This window comes from Oratosquilla oratoria, chromosome 11, assembly GCF_046742065.1.
Source record: "Oratosquilla oratoria isolate Oo_2021 chromosome 11, ASM4674206v1, whole genome shotgun sequence".
Taxonomy (NCBI): Eukaryota; Metazoa; Arthropoda; class Malacostraca; order Stomatopoda; family Squillidae; genus Oratosquilla; species Oratosquilla oratoria.
The window spans coordinates 49518804-49536303 of NC_134787.1; the positions used below are offsets into that span (position 1 = coordinate 49518804).

Here is a 17500-nt window from a genome sequence, read left to right on the forward strand (position 1 = left end):
GTGCCACGAAGACTGTTGAACTCGTGGCCAGCATATTAACTGGACAGGGGTTTTGCCCAAGTGCTTATGACAACATTCCCAACACAGCTTTTGTATGTGAGTGGCACCCTTAACGTTACGTTTTAGGTCCGCTGCCCTTCTTCCGAGGTTAGCTGGGTGGTCAGGAGGTGTCCTTATGAATAAGCTCAGCAAACAGCTTTAGAACGAGTCGTTAATTTTCAATAATGTGGCAGATTGAAAAATAATAATAATGTGGTTATGATAACTGGAAGTAAAATTTGGTATTATCACAAGTATGCACAAGACAAAGTTAAAGTTTTCTCTATTTCCATATTCAATAGAGTACATCAATGCAGTCTATAGAAATTAAATAAAACACAAAAAACGTTGTGCGATATAAAAAGTAAAAGAAATTGTTAACGAAAATAAAAGCTCAGTAAAAATTTAATAGCAAAAATAATTTTGTGAAAAAAGAGAGATTAGGTCAGTAAACTCGGTGATGGGAACTAGATTCCATCATCAGCATTCTGATTTTACGGAAAAACACCGACAAAAATAAAATCAACAATAGATACAAAATGAAAAAATCAAGCATTGTCAGGGTAGATTCTTCTGTATTTACCCCCCAAAAAAATTACGGATAAACCGGCAAGATGCAGCAAAAAATTATATGATATAAAAATATTTGTATACATGTATGTAACTTTCATATATTACAAACGATCGTTGGGCATTTCGTCATGACAACGCAGTCGCTAAGCGGACTTTACTTACGCCTTCGAAGAGGTGCTTCTTGTCGTCGTAAGTCCTGCGGTCTGTGCGTCTCTCGAACTTGGAGGCTGTCTGGATCTTAGGCTGTTAGGGCGGCGAGACGAGGAGTAGGAGGAGGAAGAAAAAAGAAAAGAAAAACTGGTTAAAAATTCTGGCACGTTTGGACCTTTGGGACTTGTACAACGCATAGCATGTGATCATCGTGGATATAACAACGAAATGAGAAATAAAGACTGGGAAGGAGAGGTGAGAGGAGGGCGAGAAGGAAAGATAGAATACAGCAAAAGAGATAGAGAGCAGTAGAAAGAGAAAGAGAAAGAGAGAAAGGGGAAAGTGAATAGTGGAAGAACAGCAGGTGAAACAAAAAGAGAGGGCTAAGAGAGATATAGTATGAGAACTAGAAAGAGAAAGAAACTTAGAGGTAGTGAAATTAAGCAAGAGGTGGAAAACTCCTCTCCCTCCCCCCCAAAAATATATATATATTTATATGTATTACTTACTGGGTGCTTGCCGGTAAGAGCCCTGGAGAGACGAAAATTCAATGAGTAATCGACCTTATTGCAGTATACACAATATATTTCACGAGCGTTATATCTTCAGTATAATCACACAATATATCTCATATATACAACAGCAAAATGGACAGCGTAATTATAGGTGGAAGGAATGGTGATGTGTAAAATGTGATACCATGTGATACGATACCGTGTGATACCATGTGATAAATTGTGAAATGATGAGTTGTGTTCTGTGTGACTGTATCTGTGTGTGTGTGTGTGGCGTCACGCAATATTTTTGAGTCAGTGTCACGTGAAGGAGACGATCGGACTGGGCTGTGACGACAGCGTGACGCGTCATGATCGTCGTGTTTGTTTTGTTCACTGAAGTGTTACGGAAATTGAGGTTGGTGTGTTGTGTGTTAATATATATATATATATATATATATATATATATATATATATATATATATATGCACACACATAGACACACAGAACTACACACACACGTACACACACAGAGTATGAAAAGAGTGACATATCACCATGGTAACACGCTGTGATGTCACACAATAAAAGTGCACTTTTGTGTGTGTGTGTGTGTGTGTGTGTGTGTGTGTGTGTGTGTGTGTGTGTGTGTGTGTGTGTGTGTGTGTGTGTGTGTGTGTGTGTGTGCGAGTGTGACACGAAGTCAATAAGCGAGTGACGTCACAGAGGAGGAGGTCCCTCAGAGCCGCGCCACACCATCTCGACGATTCCAACCGACAACCTGAAGGAGGGTCTCGGTCGAACCGACGCCCGTTCAGGTCGGGGTCGAAGCCTCGTCTCGCGTTGACCAGACTAAAGAGTATCAAGCGTGGCACGGCAATGAAGGGGTCACGTGATGGAGTGTCATGTGGCTGTATAGTGACGTGCTGGGAAAATGTGTCTATGATAATGAGAGGAGAGGATTCTAGTAAAACTAAGATCTAATAACTAGCTAATGGTAAATTCGTCTTAAACTAATGTCGACTTAACCATGGTGGTGTTTTGGGGGTGGGCGAGGAGGGAATTTGAATTTGATGTTCAATTATGCATAATAGTTAAAAAATAAATATGTGAAGGCCGGGCCGGGGGGGGGGGGGCTTGCACAGACAAGGGTCGTGCACATGTTTCCAAAACACGCCTAAAGGGCGAAATAAAGAGAAAAAAAGAGAGAAAGAGCATATTGAGGGTGTGGGGGGCTCATAACATAAGCTTACTCTCTGTCGTATACTGTGACTTGGTATCGTGGGAGGATTGGTGGTGGGAGTGGATTGCATGAATGGGGACAATAGTCGACAAAGTATAAAGTATCTTTGATTGTAGAGTGAGTGTTTCTTTTTTAAAGAGATAAACACACCAGATGTACACGTTAGCGGCGTTCAACAGCAGCGGTTTCGAACGATGTATTACAGTAGCGAGTAAGAGATGTTATTAAAAATTAATTATAAATAGAGCAGCTGTGCGCAGCGATGTCTCTTCTTTGTGTGTATGTGTGTGTGTGTGTGTGTGTGTTTTGCGTGTGTTATGTTCACGTTTATGTGCGTATCATGTATATATGCATATGTGTGTATGATTATATATATATATATATATATGTATATATATATATATATATGTATATATATACGTATATATATATATATATATATACATATATATATACATATATATATATATATATATATATATATACACATTCAGGTGCAAACTAACGTTTGTGTGTGTGTGTTTACATATATATATGCTGTAATGGTGTATTTTTACAGTATACATATGTACGCGTGCATGCATACATGCAAGCATGCAGTCACGCCTACTACATACGCATCTGTGTGTCTGTGTGTGTATTTGTGTGTGTGTAGATTGGACGCTGGGGGGACGGATTTCACACCACGAGTCGGCGAGCCAGCAGGAAAAGCGCTGAACAGACCCCACATCAATGATACATGAAGTCAGAGGGGCTAAGACCACGAAACAGACCCACTGCTCTTGTTGCTGACGGTAGCTGCTTGGCAGATCAGACCCCGCCCTCCCGTTTCACCCTCCAGCTAACACGAGACCATTTCATTTCGATAAGAAGAACCCCGGAATCTGAAGGACGCTGAGACCATTTGTCAGAGGTGGCTTGTTCATCAACTATCCCGGGGTCTCCCTTAGCTGAATCAAATCGTCTAGCATCAGCCGGAATAACACCTATAAAGCGTCACCTGCAAATGATGAGCCTGCGGGGGATTCTGCAGACCTCCACCAGGAGCTTTATACGGAAGTCGAGGGGTTTAGTGCTTGTGTAAAAAAGAGGAGCTGTCTGTAGGAGGGAACAGTAGAGGATCAAGTGTGAGCGAAGTCGTGTGAGGTACGAAGAGACATTGACGTGGTGCCCTAAAGACTGGCTTGTTGACACTGCGCTGCTTTTTTTGTTTGTTCTTTTTTCGTTCTCTCAACGGGAAATCCTTTTTTTTTTGGGGAGGGGGGCAGACTATATGAAAGGATCAAACGCCTCCCCACCCCTCTCCATTTTCTGCCACCAGGCTCTACCACGTAACACTTGATCTAATTTCCCCAAAATCTATTTTTAATAGTTTTTGTTATTCTACCATATAATTTTTTCTTTGCATCATTATTAGTTTGTACCGGTATTTATTTTTTCATAAAAGAATTCCATCGATCAAACTGAAATATAGTTGTTTCTTTGTTTACATTTCCAATGTCTGATTTTGGTATTACGAGAATTGTGATAGACATTATGAGCACAATTTCTTTTTCTTTTCCTCTTTCACTCTGGCTCCCATCTACTCTAATCGGACCAGACTATAGTTGTACTATAGAAAAGGACTATAATAATTCAAATTACAATTTTAGTGACAGCGAGGAAAGGCAGTTGTTATTATTGTTTGACGTCTTGGCTAGAGATCCGTATCTCAGGCGCAAAGGTAGTTGGAAAATAAATATTTCATTTTTTTTCTACATCTGTCATATCATTAAGACAATCTTAAAAAAGTTATTTGTTTTAGCCTTATCTCGTAACTCGTGTCTTAATTTGCATGATCATATTAGACAATTTAAAGTTAATGAAAGGTAAATATTTAACAGTCGTAATTCGTTTTCAGTGGGCCCTGGCTCATTCTTCCAACTTTTCATTTCTTACTGTCATAGAAATAATATAGATTTATATGCGTTCGAGTATCTAAGTAAAATTGTAATAATAATAATGATGATGATAATAATAATAATAATAATAATAATAATAATAATAATAATAATAATAATAATAATAATAATAATAATAATAATAATAATAATAATAATGATAATAATCAACAAATATCCAAGTGACGTTTGGCTGCTTTCGTTATCTATTTATTTATTTATTTTTTATCTTGTGTCAATTTCATCGTTGTTTTGTTTCATTCAGTTTGTTGTGTCATTTCCGAAGGGGGAATATCGTGAACAGATGTGGTCTTGTTTGTTCTGTGTCTTCTAAGATCAGTGGCAGTGTCGATAAATGAAATCTAGATTTCCCGCTGCAGGGCACTTACTCCTGTGCGACGCAGACTTTCGATCCACAGTACTTGCCAGTGACAGTTAGGTACAAAGAGGTAGACTCCAGGAGGGATATAGAACAGAACAGTGCGGAAATATGTGCAAAGAAAACTTAAGAAAATAAATTCGAGGGAAGACGAATAAAAGCAGGCAGAGGTGCAAATATAAAAAAAAAGAATGTAAGTCTTCTTTGTCAATCTTCTTCCATATCTAAGATAAGCTTTATGGAAAAAATAAAATCATCCTCACGTCAGGGAAATTAGTGCCGACTTCTCCTTCCCTACCTAATTGCCCGTACAGTGTTTAATCTTCTGAGTATGAACTGTTGTATCTTTTCTAGGTTATTGATAATTTATAGAATAACTCATTCTAACTAAATTGATTTATCATAAAGATAGCATGATATTTATATAATTCTTAAGTCATTTAACACTGTATATGCCAGGAGGGAGGGCGAAGAATTGTTACAGTCTTTTTATTTGAAACTTAGCAGTTATTCATTATGGAGAAATATATATATATATATATATATATATTTATATATATATATATATATATATATATATATATATAAAACGGAATGCATAAAGTAACATAATAGAAAAATGATAGATTATCTAAAAGTGTATATATATAATTTAGTGAGACTGGAGATTCATAAGAGTTGTTCAGCAATATGAGTAATCAATATTTCAGCCAAGTTCAAATAAACTGACCATAATAGGGCACTCTGTCCTGAGGATATTGAATATAATTGGTGTGCGTTCGACTGTAAAAAGGGAAAAAACAAAAAAAAGTTGTGATCATACACAAAATAAAAAATGTCGTTTACATGGTAAAGAAAAAATTCTGTTGTTGAAAAATCAATGTCTCGTGGTAAAGGTTGTCTCTAGCAACTACTGAAAATCTTGAGCAGTTTGGCAAATGTGTGAGGTCTGCCTAATTGTGACGTAGCTGGGTTTCAGAAGCATTTAGCGTCAGCAAAAAACATGTAGTTCGGCAAGGCAAGAATAGTCGATCAAAGTATTTCTAATGCACGTTGCGTGTACCAAAAAAATTCATAGGGCTAGTACCCTACTTCGCAAAAAATCTGATAATACTTTTAAGAAATATACAATAGAGAAAATCAAATAAAAGCGTAGTAATAATAATAAAATTACAACTAAAATGGAAACCGTCGTTAATCATATCTGAGATGCTTATCAACGCCATGTAACTTAATTCGATGGATATTTTTACGGTCTCGGATGGCTGTATTTCGTAAAACCACGGCTATACTATTCCGTCTATCATAGTTAGTGGTAAAGAGTAATGTCTTAGACGTTTTCTGTAAAAGTGTAGTGTCTCAGAAAACGGCATAACAATTCCTCTGTGATGCAAAATACTCATAAAAATCACCTTGAATTGCAGTTAACTAGAAATGTTTTTACAGTAAAACTTGATTAATTAATTAAAAAACAAACAAACAAAAAAGAATGGATAAACATTAAAACCATCAAAGAACAAAGAAATATAAACGGCAAGCATATTTCATTTATAAGTACCCCATGACTTGATGATGAAAGCTTTTGACCGCTATCCATTACAAATAATCTGGCGATAAATGGCAATACAGACTTAGCGACGGCTCCCATTGCACCGAACTAAAATGATGACGTCATTTTCGGACGTTAATACATGCTTTTACTTTCTCGTTATTCTTATATGAATTATGAATTACATTTGAAATATTTCTGGACAGATATATCCTTAAATTCTTGCAGGGTCTATGCATATCATCTAGTATATATTTTGACTGGAACATGGATAACAAATATTTCTAAAATGTTCTGTATAACTGTTATTTAGTGTAATGTTCTGTTTACTTAGATGGATCAGGGATACAATGCACATTAGACAAATGTCTAATCCAGTCAAGGAAGTATCGTTAGAAAAAACGACAAACTTCATTTTGAATCCCTCAAGCCGAGAAAGTTATTAGTATATCAGGTCATTGTGAGAATACTTAGCTGAAATCCGGAAAGCAAGCATGATCATATTCAACGACGATATGACGTCACAAACATGAACGCAAAACGGAAATATATTTGAGTGAAACAAATTGAAACAGCTTTGAAGCAAAAAAAAAAAAAAACTTATTTCAATCCGCATAAAGGGGTCATTCATGCTGACAAAAAAATAAATAAAATAAAGAGGTAATGGAAATGATGATAATAACAATCGAAATCATAGATAAGCGTAAAAAACAAGGAAATGATAGGGAAGGGTCAGAACCAGCTCGGGTGCTTTTCACTTACTCCGGATCCAGACCTCTCTTCATGGCCTTTTGCCTCAGTTGCATTTTCTGTCGCTCTTTCAGCTCCTTCAACTGAAAAACGTAGTGGAACACCATTTCATGAGATTAACCCACTCGACTATTGGAGACTGTTGCTTTGGGTAGTAGCTGCTTGGTTGGTAAAACAGGGCCAGGGATTGTAATGATCGATATTATTATTGACTGTTAGCAGTTGGAACGACACAGAAATGACGGTGACTGGTTGAACATTCCTTCGGGCGACGTTGTTATACACGGGAACACAGAGAACATAAGGCAGAAGTGAGTGACAAAGGGCGTTGTAGCATGAGAAAGGGTGGCAATGCGAACATTTTTCCTACCATAGAATTCGGTGATCGAGGGGGGAAAATAGTATTAGTATCACCAAATATAGATATTAGATTCGACGCCAAGGGTCCAAGGCAAAAGGTGGGGTAGTAATAAGGATATAGGCGAGCAAATGATTATTTCTGTTGCGAAAAAAAATGACGTGCGTTTTCTTGTCTTCTTATTTTTGTTCAAAAAAAACTTTTTTTCTTTTTCCGAGCTTTCCGTTGTCCCCTCCCTTCCTTTCCCCTAATCGACTATATTCTTCGTTCTTTTCTCTTGTGGTGATCACTGTGCTATGTCACATTTCTTAGCTGTAAGATGATGCAAACACATGACCACTACTGATTCTATGGAAAAGACGACTATAAAGGGGGGTGTGCAGTGAATATTTTCAGGAATGAGAGATATGATTGATGATCCAGGTGGTGGTGCCTGGTCGAAGAGGAACTTACTCAGGGTCAAGACCCTTCTTCAGAGCCTTTTGCCTCAGTTGCTGTTTCTGCCGCTCCCTCAACTCCTTCAACTGCAATGTGCAACCCAGAGCATCGGTCAGAGGTCAATGTTCCGGTGGGTCACCGCTGCATCACGGAATCCGCTGATGGTGCTGCTGATGCCTCCTTCGTTTTTATCATCATCATACCTTTATGCTTGATGGCCGCTAGCTATTTCTTGCTACCCACCCCCAGATACATTTGGCATCTGTTGGCCCATACCTTTCCCATCTCCCATTTCCTCCCCTTCTCTCCCTCCTTCCTTTCTTCCTATTTTCTTCGCTCTCCCGGGCATTCATGGTTTCACTGCCTTCTTTTCTTACTACGTACACACACACAAACACACACACACACACATACACATATGTATGTATATAGGCACGTTCATGTATGCATGAGTATACACGTGCAAATGTGCATACACAGATACCTTCATAATCCCAGACCTTTATGTCTGTCTAACTAGAGTATGGCACGACTTTATATTTCTGAGTAGTAACATTTCATACCACTCCTCAGAAACTACACTTAACTCTTTAGTATTCCTATCCATAGTCCTGTGTGTACAGGCACCCGGGCGTGGGTCTGTGTCTTAGCATTATGCCTGGGTTTTGGTACTTCCCTGTCCTTCAGCATGGATTTGAGGAACCTCGTTCCGTGGGGATTAAGATCTCTGCCATCACACTTCGGTGGAGAAGAAAATGGCCCAAGATCTTCTTCGCCCGTGGTACGTTACTCACCAGATTTTGCTCTGGCATTTTCTCAGGCTCCATCCTTCCGTTCAATCATTCTATTGGCACTGCTTAGTATCCAAGGTGTAACTTCTTCCTCTTACACCCACCATGCAGCCTCTTACTGGTGCTCTCCCTCTCCCGTGAAACTGTGAGAGGTCATGCCTTGGAGGCACCCATCACCCATCGCCACATCTGTTGAAGACGTCTTTCTCATCCACATGGTACCGTGTTAGGTCACACCTCAGTGGCATTCTTGCCCTTTCCCTAGTTGGTGCTGGGTCATGCCCTGGGGAACCCTTCCTTCCCCTGATGCCCTAATAGACACCTCATCACACTGACACACACATGTACACACACGCGCATACATACACACACACACACACACACACACACACACACACACACACACACACACACACACACACACACACACACACACACATATATATATATATATATATATATATATATATATATATATATACATACACCCACGCACGTACGCGCACACACACACACACACACACACACACACATACACACACACACACACACACACACACACACACACACACACACACACACACACACACACACACACACACACACACACACACACACACACACACACACGGCACTTTATATTTCCTTCTCTTTTCCTCCCCTGGTCCTGTGCTAGGCTATTGGCACCTCCCTTCCCTTCCCTCCTGGCCCTGTGCTGGGCCACACCCGAGTGGCCCCGTGACGGCACCACCAGCGAGAGTCGTGACGCAGCCTGACAAGTCATGATGAGATCGTGAGCGAGCGAGCGAGCGAGCGAGGACGGGCGGGCAGGCGAACAATGTAGACCAGGAGTACCAGAGGGCCTGGGTTGTTGTTGTTATTATGTTCATATCCAACAAGGAGGTCTTAGGTTGGACTAGTTATCGTTAATAAGTTTGACCATCAAGTTCTGGATCTCATTAGAGTGACAGATATTAAAAAGATAATAGAAAAAAAGTGGAGGTCAAAGGTCGCCTTTGACTGTTGGGTCGAAGTAGATTGATAAAACAAAAGGGAGATAATAAAGGATGAGCATTTTAAGAGTTTTCACTTCAAGTGGCCTTTGTGAGGTAATTTTTGGTTTGAGGACGATTCACACGCAGAGAAAAAAATAATTTATGTCCTCATATCAGGAAAAAAATTAGTCAAAAAAAATGTGATTTGTCCTCAAAAAAATATTATTATTATTTTTTCATCCCCAAAGGACAGGCGTGCAAAACACTTTTTTTTTCTTTTTGAGAAAATCCCCTCAAAAATATTTAGGCTGAGCGGGCATGCGGGTGTAATTATCGTCTTATCGTTAAATATGGGGGTGAGAAACAACCAAGGGGCTTTAACGCTGAGCCATGCAAAATCAAATGAAAAAAAAGAAGTGAGGATTATGAAATCAAAATAAAGATTGGAACGCAACATTTGGACACACAAGGGTCGGTGGCGGGAAATAGTATTATAAAATGAAATGGTAATGCAATGGAATGAAAATATATGATATATCTGCAATATATTCATTTATGTGTTATTAGTTCACTACTATTAATATAAAATTATGAAGTCATGACCATGAAATATCAAATTGACTGAAATCATTAATCAATTGACATTCTCATTAAAAAAGACATTGACTCTGTCTGATGTGACAACAAATAGGTTTTATGTTTTCGTTATAAAAGTAAACGTGACGATTCCATCCACGAGGTCTTAGAGCCCCGCTGGAGGAGGGGGCCACCCCTGGCAGGAGACTCCCGCCGAAGGGCAGGACACAGGAGCCGTACTCCGAAGACGTACAACACACTGAGCCCTCAAGGAAGTGTCTCCTGACTAACCAAGACCTCCAACGTGCCTCTGGCGGGATGGCCTTCCTTCGTCAGGTAGGTTTCCGGCGCTCGCCTCCTCCTCCTCCTCCTTCTGGAGGAGGTCGGGGGGCTGATAACTTACGTCGTAGTCCTGACGCTTCATCCTCTCCTCCATGTCGTACTTCTCGGTCTCCAGCTTGATGATGAGGGTCCACATTTCATCGGCCTTGCTCTTGAGAGTGCTGACGCCGAGCCCATCGAGGTTGAGGGGCTTCACGCGGATGGAAAGGGCGATCTTCTTCTCCTCGGCCAGCTGCTCGCGGGTCTTGCCCAACTCGCCCTTGGCCGCCTGGATGTTGGAGAACTGCGACGGGAAGGAGGGAGACATCGGTCAGGCTGGAATGGGGATTTGGACGGCGGTTCCTCGAAATAGGACGCACGCACACACAGACGCAAACGAATGTACGCATGCACACTCATACACATACACACACTTATGCACGCGCATACATAAACACACAAACACACACATGCACACACACGCACACACACATGCACACACACACACACACACACACACACACACACACACACACACACACACACACACACACACACACACACACACACACACACACACACACACACACACACACACACACACGCACACACACACACACACACACGTACATACACGTATGTGCGCGCAGAAACACGCACGCACACATACACACATGTACACACATACACACACATATACACACACGCATACACACGTACACACACGCACACACACAGACACACTGCATACGGACTGTCGCACATTACTGAAGACTAATTTAAATGAAAAAAAAAAAAGAGAGCCGATGACTGGCTTGGTACAGAAAGAACTGGAGTCTAATCCTCCTGCAGGAAGAAGGGGGACTCACCTTGTCACCGCCCTTTGAGCCGAACTTCTTGACACCATCCTGCGGGTAGAGAGAATTGGGGTGAGTGGGCGGCAGGGGCCACGGGCGTGATGTTGCTAATGATGCACTAGGCTCACTTTTGATCAGATCTGAATCCCCGAAAGGTTCCGGGGAAGTGAAAATAAATTTGATCAAATGTTTTTAAGTAAACTTCATTTCAGAATGAGCTGAATGACTAAGGATACTGGTATCAGTATACAAATACATACGTAATAATTACATATATATATTTACATATACGTATATATGTATGTACACATGTGCATGAACATATAGGTATCAATATATGTATGAAAAATGTGTATGTACACATATACATACATGTGTACATACAGATATTCTTATACATACATTCAGGTATATGTATACAAGCACATAGAGGTACATATGTACCTCTATGTGCTTGTATACATACACACACACACACACACACACACACACACACACACACACACACACACACACATATATATATATATATACATACATATATATATATATATATATATACATATGTATATATATATATATATAGATATATATATATACATATCTATACACACACACACACACACACACACACACACACACACACACACACACACACATATATATATATATATATATATATATATACTGTATATACACATATATACATATATATATACACATATATAAATGTGCACGCATAGGTACACACATATGCACATATGTACATGCATACTTTTTGTATATATGTATATATACACATATATATTTGATATATACATATATATATTTATATATACATAGATATATATATGTAGACCTATATCTTTAATATATGTACGTATGTTCATAATTCTCAATTAAGGAAGTGCTGGTGACATGCAGCGGAACTCAAGTGATATTTATATAGAGGGATCGGGGCACATCAGACCTTAGCAACCTTAATTAAGTTACTGTCAACCACCACCTAACGAAAAGCTCGCATTCTACCTCACAACGTGAGGCCTTTTGGTGCCAATTTGTAATTTCGAAAGGATATATGTTGCAATAAGTCATTTTAACTCTCAAATTAGGCAGGCAATTTTTCTTCTAAAATAGGTAATAATGTATTCGATTTATTTAACTCTCAAATTAGGTAGGCAATTTTTCTTCTGAAATAGATAATAATGTATTTGATTTATTATATCTTTTTCGGCTGTTGTTGTCGATGGCAGATGCGAGTCCTGCGTTTGGTGCTTCGAAAAGAAAGTGTAAACACAAGTTGAAGAGTAGTGTTTAGAGAAGGCGTCAGCAATCGTAGAGACAGGGACACACTGAAAGAAATCACGGAACAAGTATCAGATACATTTGAAAAAAAATTAAGTTGTTGTTGTTGATGTTGTGGTGTGGAAGCTCGTCTGCCCATTTAAACACACGTGGTTGTGTTGCAAGTAGTGTTGGTTATTTTATTATTTACAGGACTGGAAGGACAAGAAAGTTTTGTCTCTAGTAAATGGCATTAACCCTCTAACTGTTTGTGATTGCGTCGTGAATGGGAGACTGGACTGATTAATTATCTACCAATTGTCGGGTTTGTAGACAAAGAGTTCCCCCAAGTTTAAAACAAAAGGATGACGCAAACTGATTTGAATGCGACGTGAAACATTTCTTAAGTTTTCGTTTCAGGAAAATGTACAGAATAGATTCCTGATATACGCTTTTCATTATTTTGAATATATATATATATATATATATATATATATATATATATATATATATATATATATGTTTTGTATTTGTATAGACGATCCAAGATAGAAGTTGAAATTATATCCCAAAGTTAAAGGGTTAATGTCAACATTTTGTCGTGTGTTTGTCGAAGGAGGAGGAAGAGGAAAAGTTTGATGATGCCAACTAAAAGGAAAATAAACAGATAAATAAATGAACTCAGTGGGAAGAAGACTATTTTAGAGAGGATCCAAAGCATCGCAAAGTAAACAGAGGGTCGATAGAAAGGGGTTAAACTGTTTCTGAATCCAAGTACAGTTCTGGGGATGCGCCAATGGATTTTTGGCCTTCAAAAAAGAGAAAAAAAGTAAATGAACAAAGAAATTAATCAATCAGTCAATCAATCAAAAGACAATAAAAGGCTCCGTTTGATAAAAAAAGAAAAAAAAAAAGAGAAAAAATGGAGTTGAAGCAATAATTTGTAAATTTTGCAAGGAAAGTTAAAACCAGAATGGCAGTGAAAAAAAAATGTTAAAAAAAGTGAACAAACAATATTTTAAACATTTAAAGGGCCTAGACATTGTCTTTTATTTTTAAAGGGGGATTCTTGAAAATCAGAAAAAAAAGGAAGTGCGTGCTCTTTCTCTCTCTATTTTTTTTTTTTTTTTTTTTTTTTTTTTTACTGTCTACTGGGGATGTATTTTTTATCCACTGGGGACCACAGAAGTGTGTAATCTTCTCACCTCCTGAAAAAGAAAACAAAAAGCAAATGGAACACATCACTACTAACTACTTTCAAAAGCAGAGTTAAAGCCAAAATGAATAATAATCGTGATGACGTCAGGTAAAAAAAAAAATGGTGACGGTGGTGAGGTCACAAAAAAAAAAAAAAAAAAAAAAATCGGGGGCAAATCAGGACAATTCATCCATGTCAGAATTGGACTAGAATTGCTCTCAATTCGGTTTAGTGGTGATATCTGTGTACTAATACTAAAGAAAAAAAAAGAAAAAAAGGGCACTGGCAGAACTATTCATAAAAGGCAACAACAGTGTCCCGTAGCCCAGAAAATCTAATATGAACTGAAAATCATGAACAAGAACATGACAGTAGCCTCCCCACCAGGGTTGCGGACTTTATGTATTTAATTCTAACTAACACCAGGCGATTTAGCAAAGGGGGGGGCGGACCTTTGAATAAAGGAGGTCCTCAGATCATGTAATCACCTCCCTATGTACCACCAGGCACCTCCCATCCGCGGAATGAAACCTTCTTTCATTAGTTAGAACAAAATACATACAATAGTGTAAGAATACCGTGCTGAGGAGGCAGATAACATTATTTGGTCAATGGTGGGGTAGATAAACAGTTCATGAGTATGGTCAAATCATATTAGCATTGCTGAGGCCATTTTGAAGTGTCTGCAATGGGCTTGAGGAGTCTTAGTGTTTAAGGTGTAAAACAGTTCCGAAGTTTCTGCAAAGAGGGCGTCTGGGCGTCGCTATGGAACGAGAACCCTTTGATCAAAATAGGGGTAAGTTGAAATTGATATATGCATTGAGAGAAATGGCTCCCCATTGATTACTCCCAAAGTTTGCAGGCAAAACACCTCATCAAGTTCTATGATCATGAATGGCGGTGCTTGGGCTAATTCGAGACCTGGGATATAAAATATGTCTCCTGCCCTTCCATTTTTACAAAGCCATAAGCCTTCCTTAGAAACCCCTTAGAGACCTTCCTAGCATCCTTAGAATAACTCGTAAATTGACTGGAAGTTAGACTGGAGTTGGGAGGGAGAAACGGCTACACAAAGAGACTCCAGTCTGTTGATGACTAAAATCTTTTTTTTTACATCAAACTCTTGCCATTGGAATTCCAGATTGTACCGTTTGTGTATTGGAAAGTCTCTGATAAGTGTATCAATCCGCATGAAGAACCAAATGAGTTGGGCCGAGTACGTTATCATTATCATTATTCTTCTGTCTAATAACACTTGTATATACAATATTTTCTTGTACTTTGGTAGGCGAACACCCCATTCTGGGGAAGGCGCCGAGAAAAAACAATAATACTCAGTTGCTACATCATAAATTTCATTCTGGCCAACTCCACATTCTAAAGTGAGTCTCGTGAACACAAGCGTGTGTGTTTGCCTAGTCAATAGAATATATGTAAACAAAGATAAATATTTAGAGAATAAAGCCATTGGGTAAGTAAACAAACGAAAAAGGAGATAAATAAAGATAAGGTAACGCTGTGTTCAAGCTGAACAACTCAGGCGTACCAACCGAGGAGAGATTAAAATCTGAGAGCGGAGTCTTTCTCTCTTCACGTTAATGCAAGAATAGTTAACAGAACAAGGCAAGATTATTTCTTTTCTAAGACTGGAGGAGGCAACTGAGTGAAGGATTTCGGAGGCGTGATCTGGTCTCGGTCGCTTGCTCTCCGGGAGATTTTCGAATTCAGTCGGAGACAACTGGATCTGAAGTCGTCTGAAACCGTCTAGTGTCAGCCAGAGTAAAACGTATGAGGTGGCCACTGGGCAGAGTCGAGTTAAGAGAGCTCTACCAGAATGCCCAAGGAATCCTTGAAAGAAGTCATAACTCTCCCTTCAATCCCCTTCATTCCTGACCCCTCCCCCCCTAATCCCCTTCCCAGGGTGAAAGCCTTGCAGTGGAAGGAAGTACTCACGCTTGAGCCCTTCATCATGGCTTGGCGCTTCTTCTCGGCCTCCTCCAGCCGCTTCCTCTTCTCCTCTTGCTCGCGCTGCTTCTTCTCAGTTTCCTCTCGCATCTTCCTCTCTTCCTCGTTCTTCTTCTGCTCGGCCAGTTTCTTCTCTTCCTCTGCACGGAGGATCTGCGGGTGAGAGGAAACAAGTCACGGGAAGGAAGTGAGTAAGTGAGGGACCGTAGGATCTTCATTCTTACAGTATATAATCATACCATCTCATTTTGCAAACTTTAGCCACAAATGATAAAAAACAACAACAGATGCCGAAATATGAAACGAAACAATAACCTTCGTCATATTTTTCTTCTTAAAGAATAGATTATCATGTTAAAGTAATTTCATTTGTGAACCATGGCATACGGAGACTGACAGAGAAGACCTCAACTCACCTTCCTCTTGGCCTGCTTATCCTTCAGCTTCTTGAGCTCATCCTCCTCCTTTTGCCTCTGCTTCCTCCACTCGGCGATGTACTCAGCGAGCTGCTCGTCCAGCTCGGACATCTTCATCTGCTGGCGGTTCTTAAGGAAGTTGGCTCCATCGTCTCCCCTGTGAGAGTTCGATAATTAAAACAAACATGCAAGAACACCATCTAAAAAAACTGAAACACACTTTAAGGAATATGAAAAAGAAAAATATATCTTTTTAGTCACTTTCTTTGGACTGTATATCATGAAAATATATGGTCATTCAGTTAAATGGAAGAGATTGGGATTCATCTTCATACGTCAAAAACAACAAATAACTTACTTCTTCCTCCTCCTGCAGGTAGCATGAAAGAAACAAAAATGAATTAGAGGTACTGCATAAGAAGACGACAGAATATACTCAGATATATAGAATCAGTTTATATGTGCACATACTTATAGCCAAAAGGTACCATATATGTATGCTTATATATATATATATATATATATATATATATATATATATATATATATATATATATATATATCACTATATCATACTTAACACAAAAGAAGGTAAAAACTATTGATATGAAACCAAGGTCAATGAATAGAAAGTAATGATTTGGCCAGATGGGAGTTCCAATTCCGCTTTATAGTATTAGCACTCAAAAAAACGTGCATGAATGAAATATCATAGTACGTTTGGCTGTTTAAGTGATTATCTTTTGTTTTTCCTTTGCCATCAATAACTGGCGAAAGGAAAGAATTCTTTAGATATATATTGTTATTCCGAATGTTACACGGTGCTCGTTTTTGTTTGAAATTTTGAAAATAAATAATTTTGCCACTTTTAATGCCATTTTTGAGTTTTGAAATCGAGGTTCCAGGCTCAGCGTCACGAAATTTTAGAATGATGATTGTTCCGAGTCCTAAATCCCAAACAGAATAAAACAGAAATACTATTTTTGTTTTCACTCGTTTTCTTATGATTACTTTACTTATCTACTTATCATGTTTCAAAATGTGTCCCATATTTCATCATTCTGATCCATTAAGTAAAGATTGACCTACATCACATGTGCGTTTGAAGTACTATCTCTCAATGGGTGTATCCATCGTTTAATTCAAATCACAAATATTATTTGCTCAATTTATATATATATATA

The 17500-nt window shown here is 38.8% G+C and overlaps 1 protein-coding gene across 6 annotated transcripts in view; it reads right to left on the bottom strand.

Moving 5' to 3' along the window:
* The window catches only part of up (Troponin T, skeletal muscle), a 25843-nt gene extending 9344 nt beyond the window's left edge, over positions 1 to 16499 (bottom strand). For 2 of the 6 annotated variants that reach the window (XR_012966878.1, XM_076192842.1), the window contains exons 1-7: positions 16317 to 16498; positions 15888 to 16053; positions 11466 to 11506; positions 10679 to 10900; positions 7929 to 7999; positions 1272 to 1293; positions 775 to 855 (exon numbers count right to left, since the gene is read on the bottom strand). Coding sequence is in view for 5 of the 6 variants with exons in the window: in XM_076192842.1 (XP_076048957.1) it covers positions 775 to 855; positions 1272 to 1293; positions 7929 to 7999; positions 10679 to 10900; positions 11466 to 11506; positions 15888 to 16053; positions 16317 to 16433 (720 nt within the window). In the remaining variant the exon portion in view is untranslated. Of the gene's footprint in view, positions 1 to 774; positions 856 to 1271; positions 1294 to 7129; positions 7201 to 7928; positions 8000 to 10678; positions 10901 to 11465; positions 11507 to 15887; positions 16054 to 16316 lie in introns of all 6 variants that reach the window. The other 4 variants (XM_076192844.1, XM_076192843.1, XM_076192845.1 and 1 more) reach the window with 4 other exon arrangements.
* Positions 16500 to 17500: the final 1001 nt, after the last annotated feature.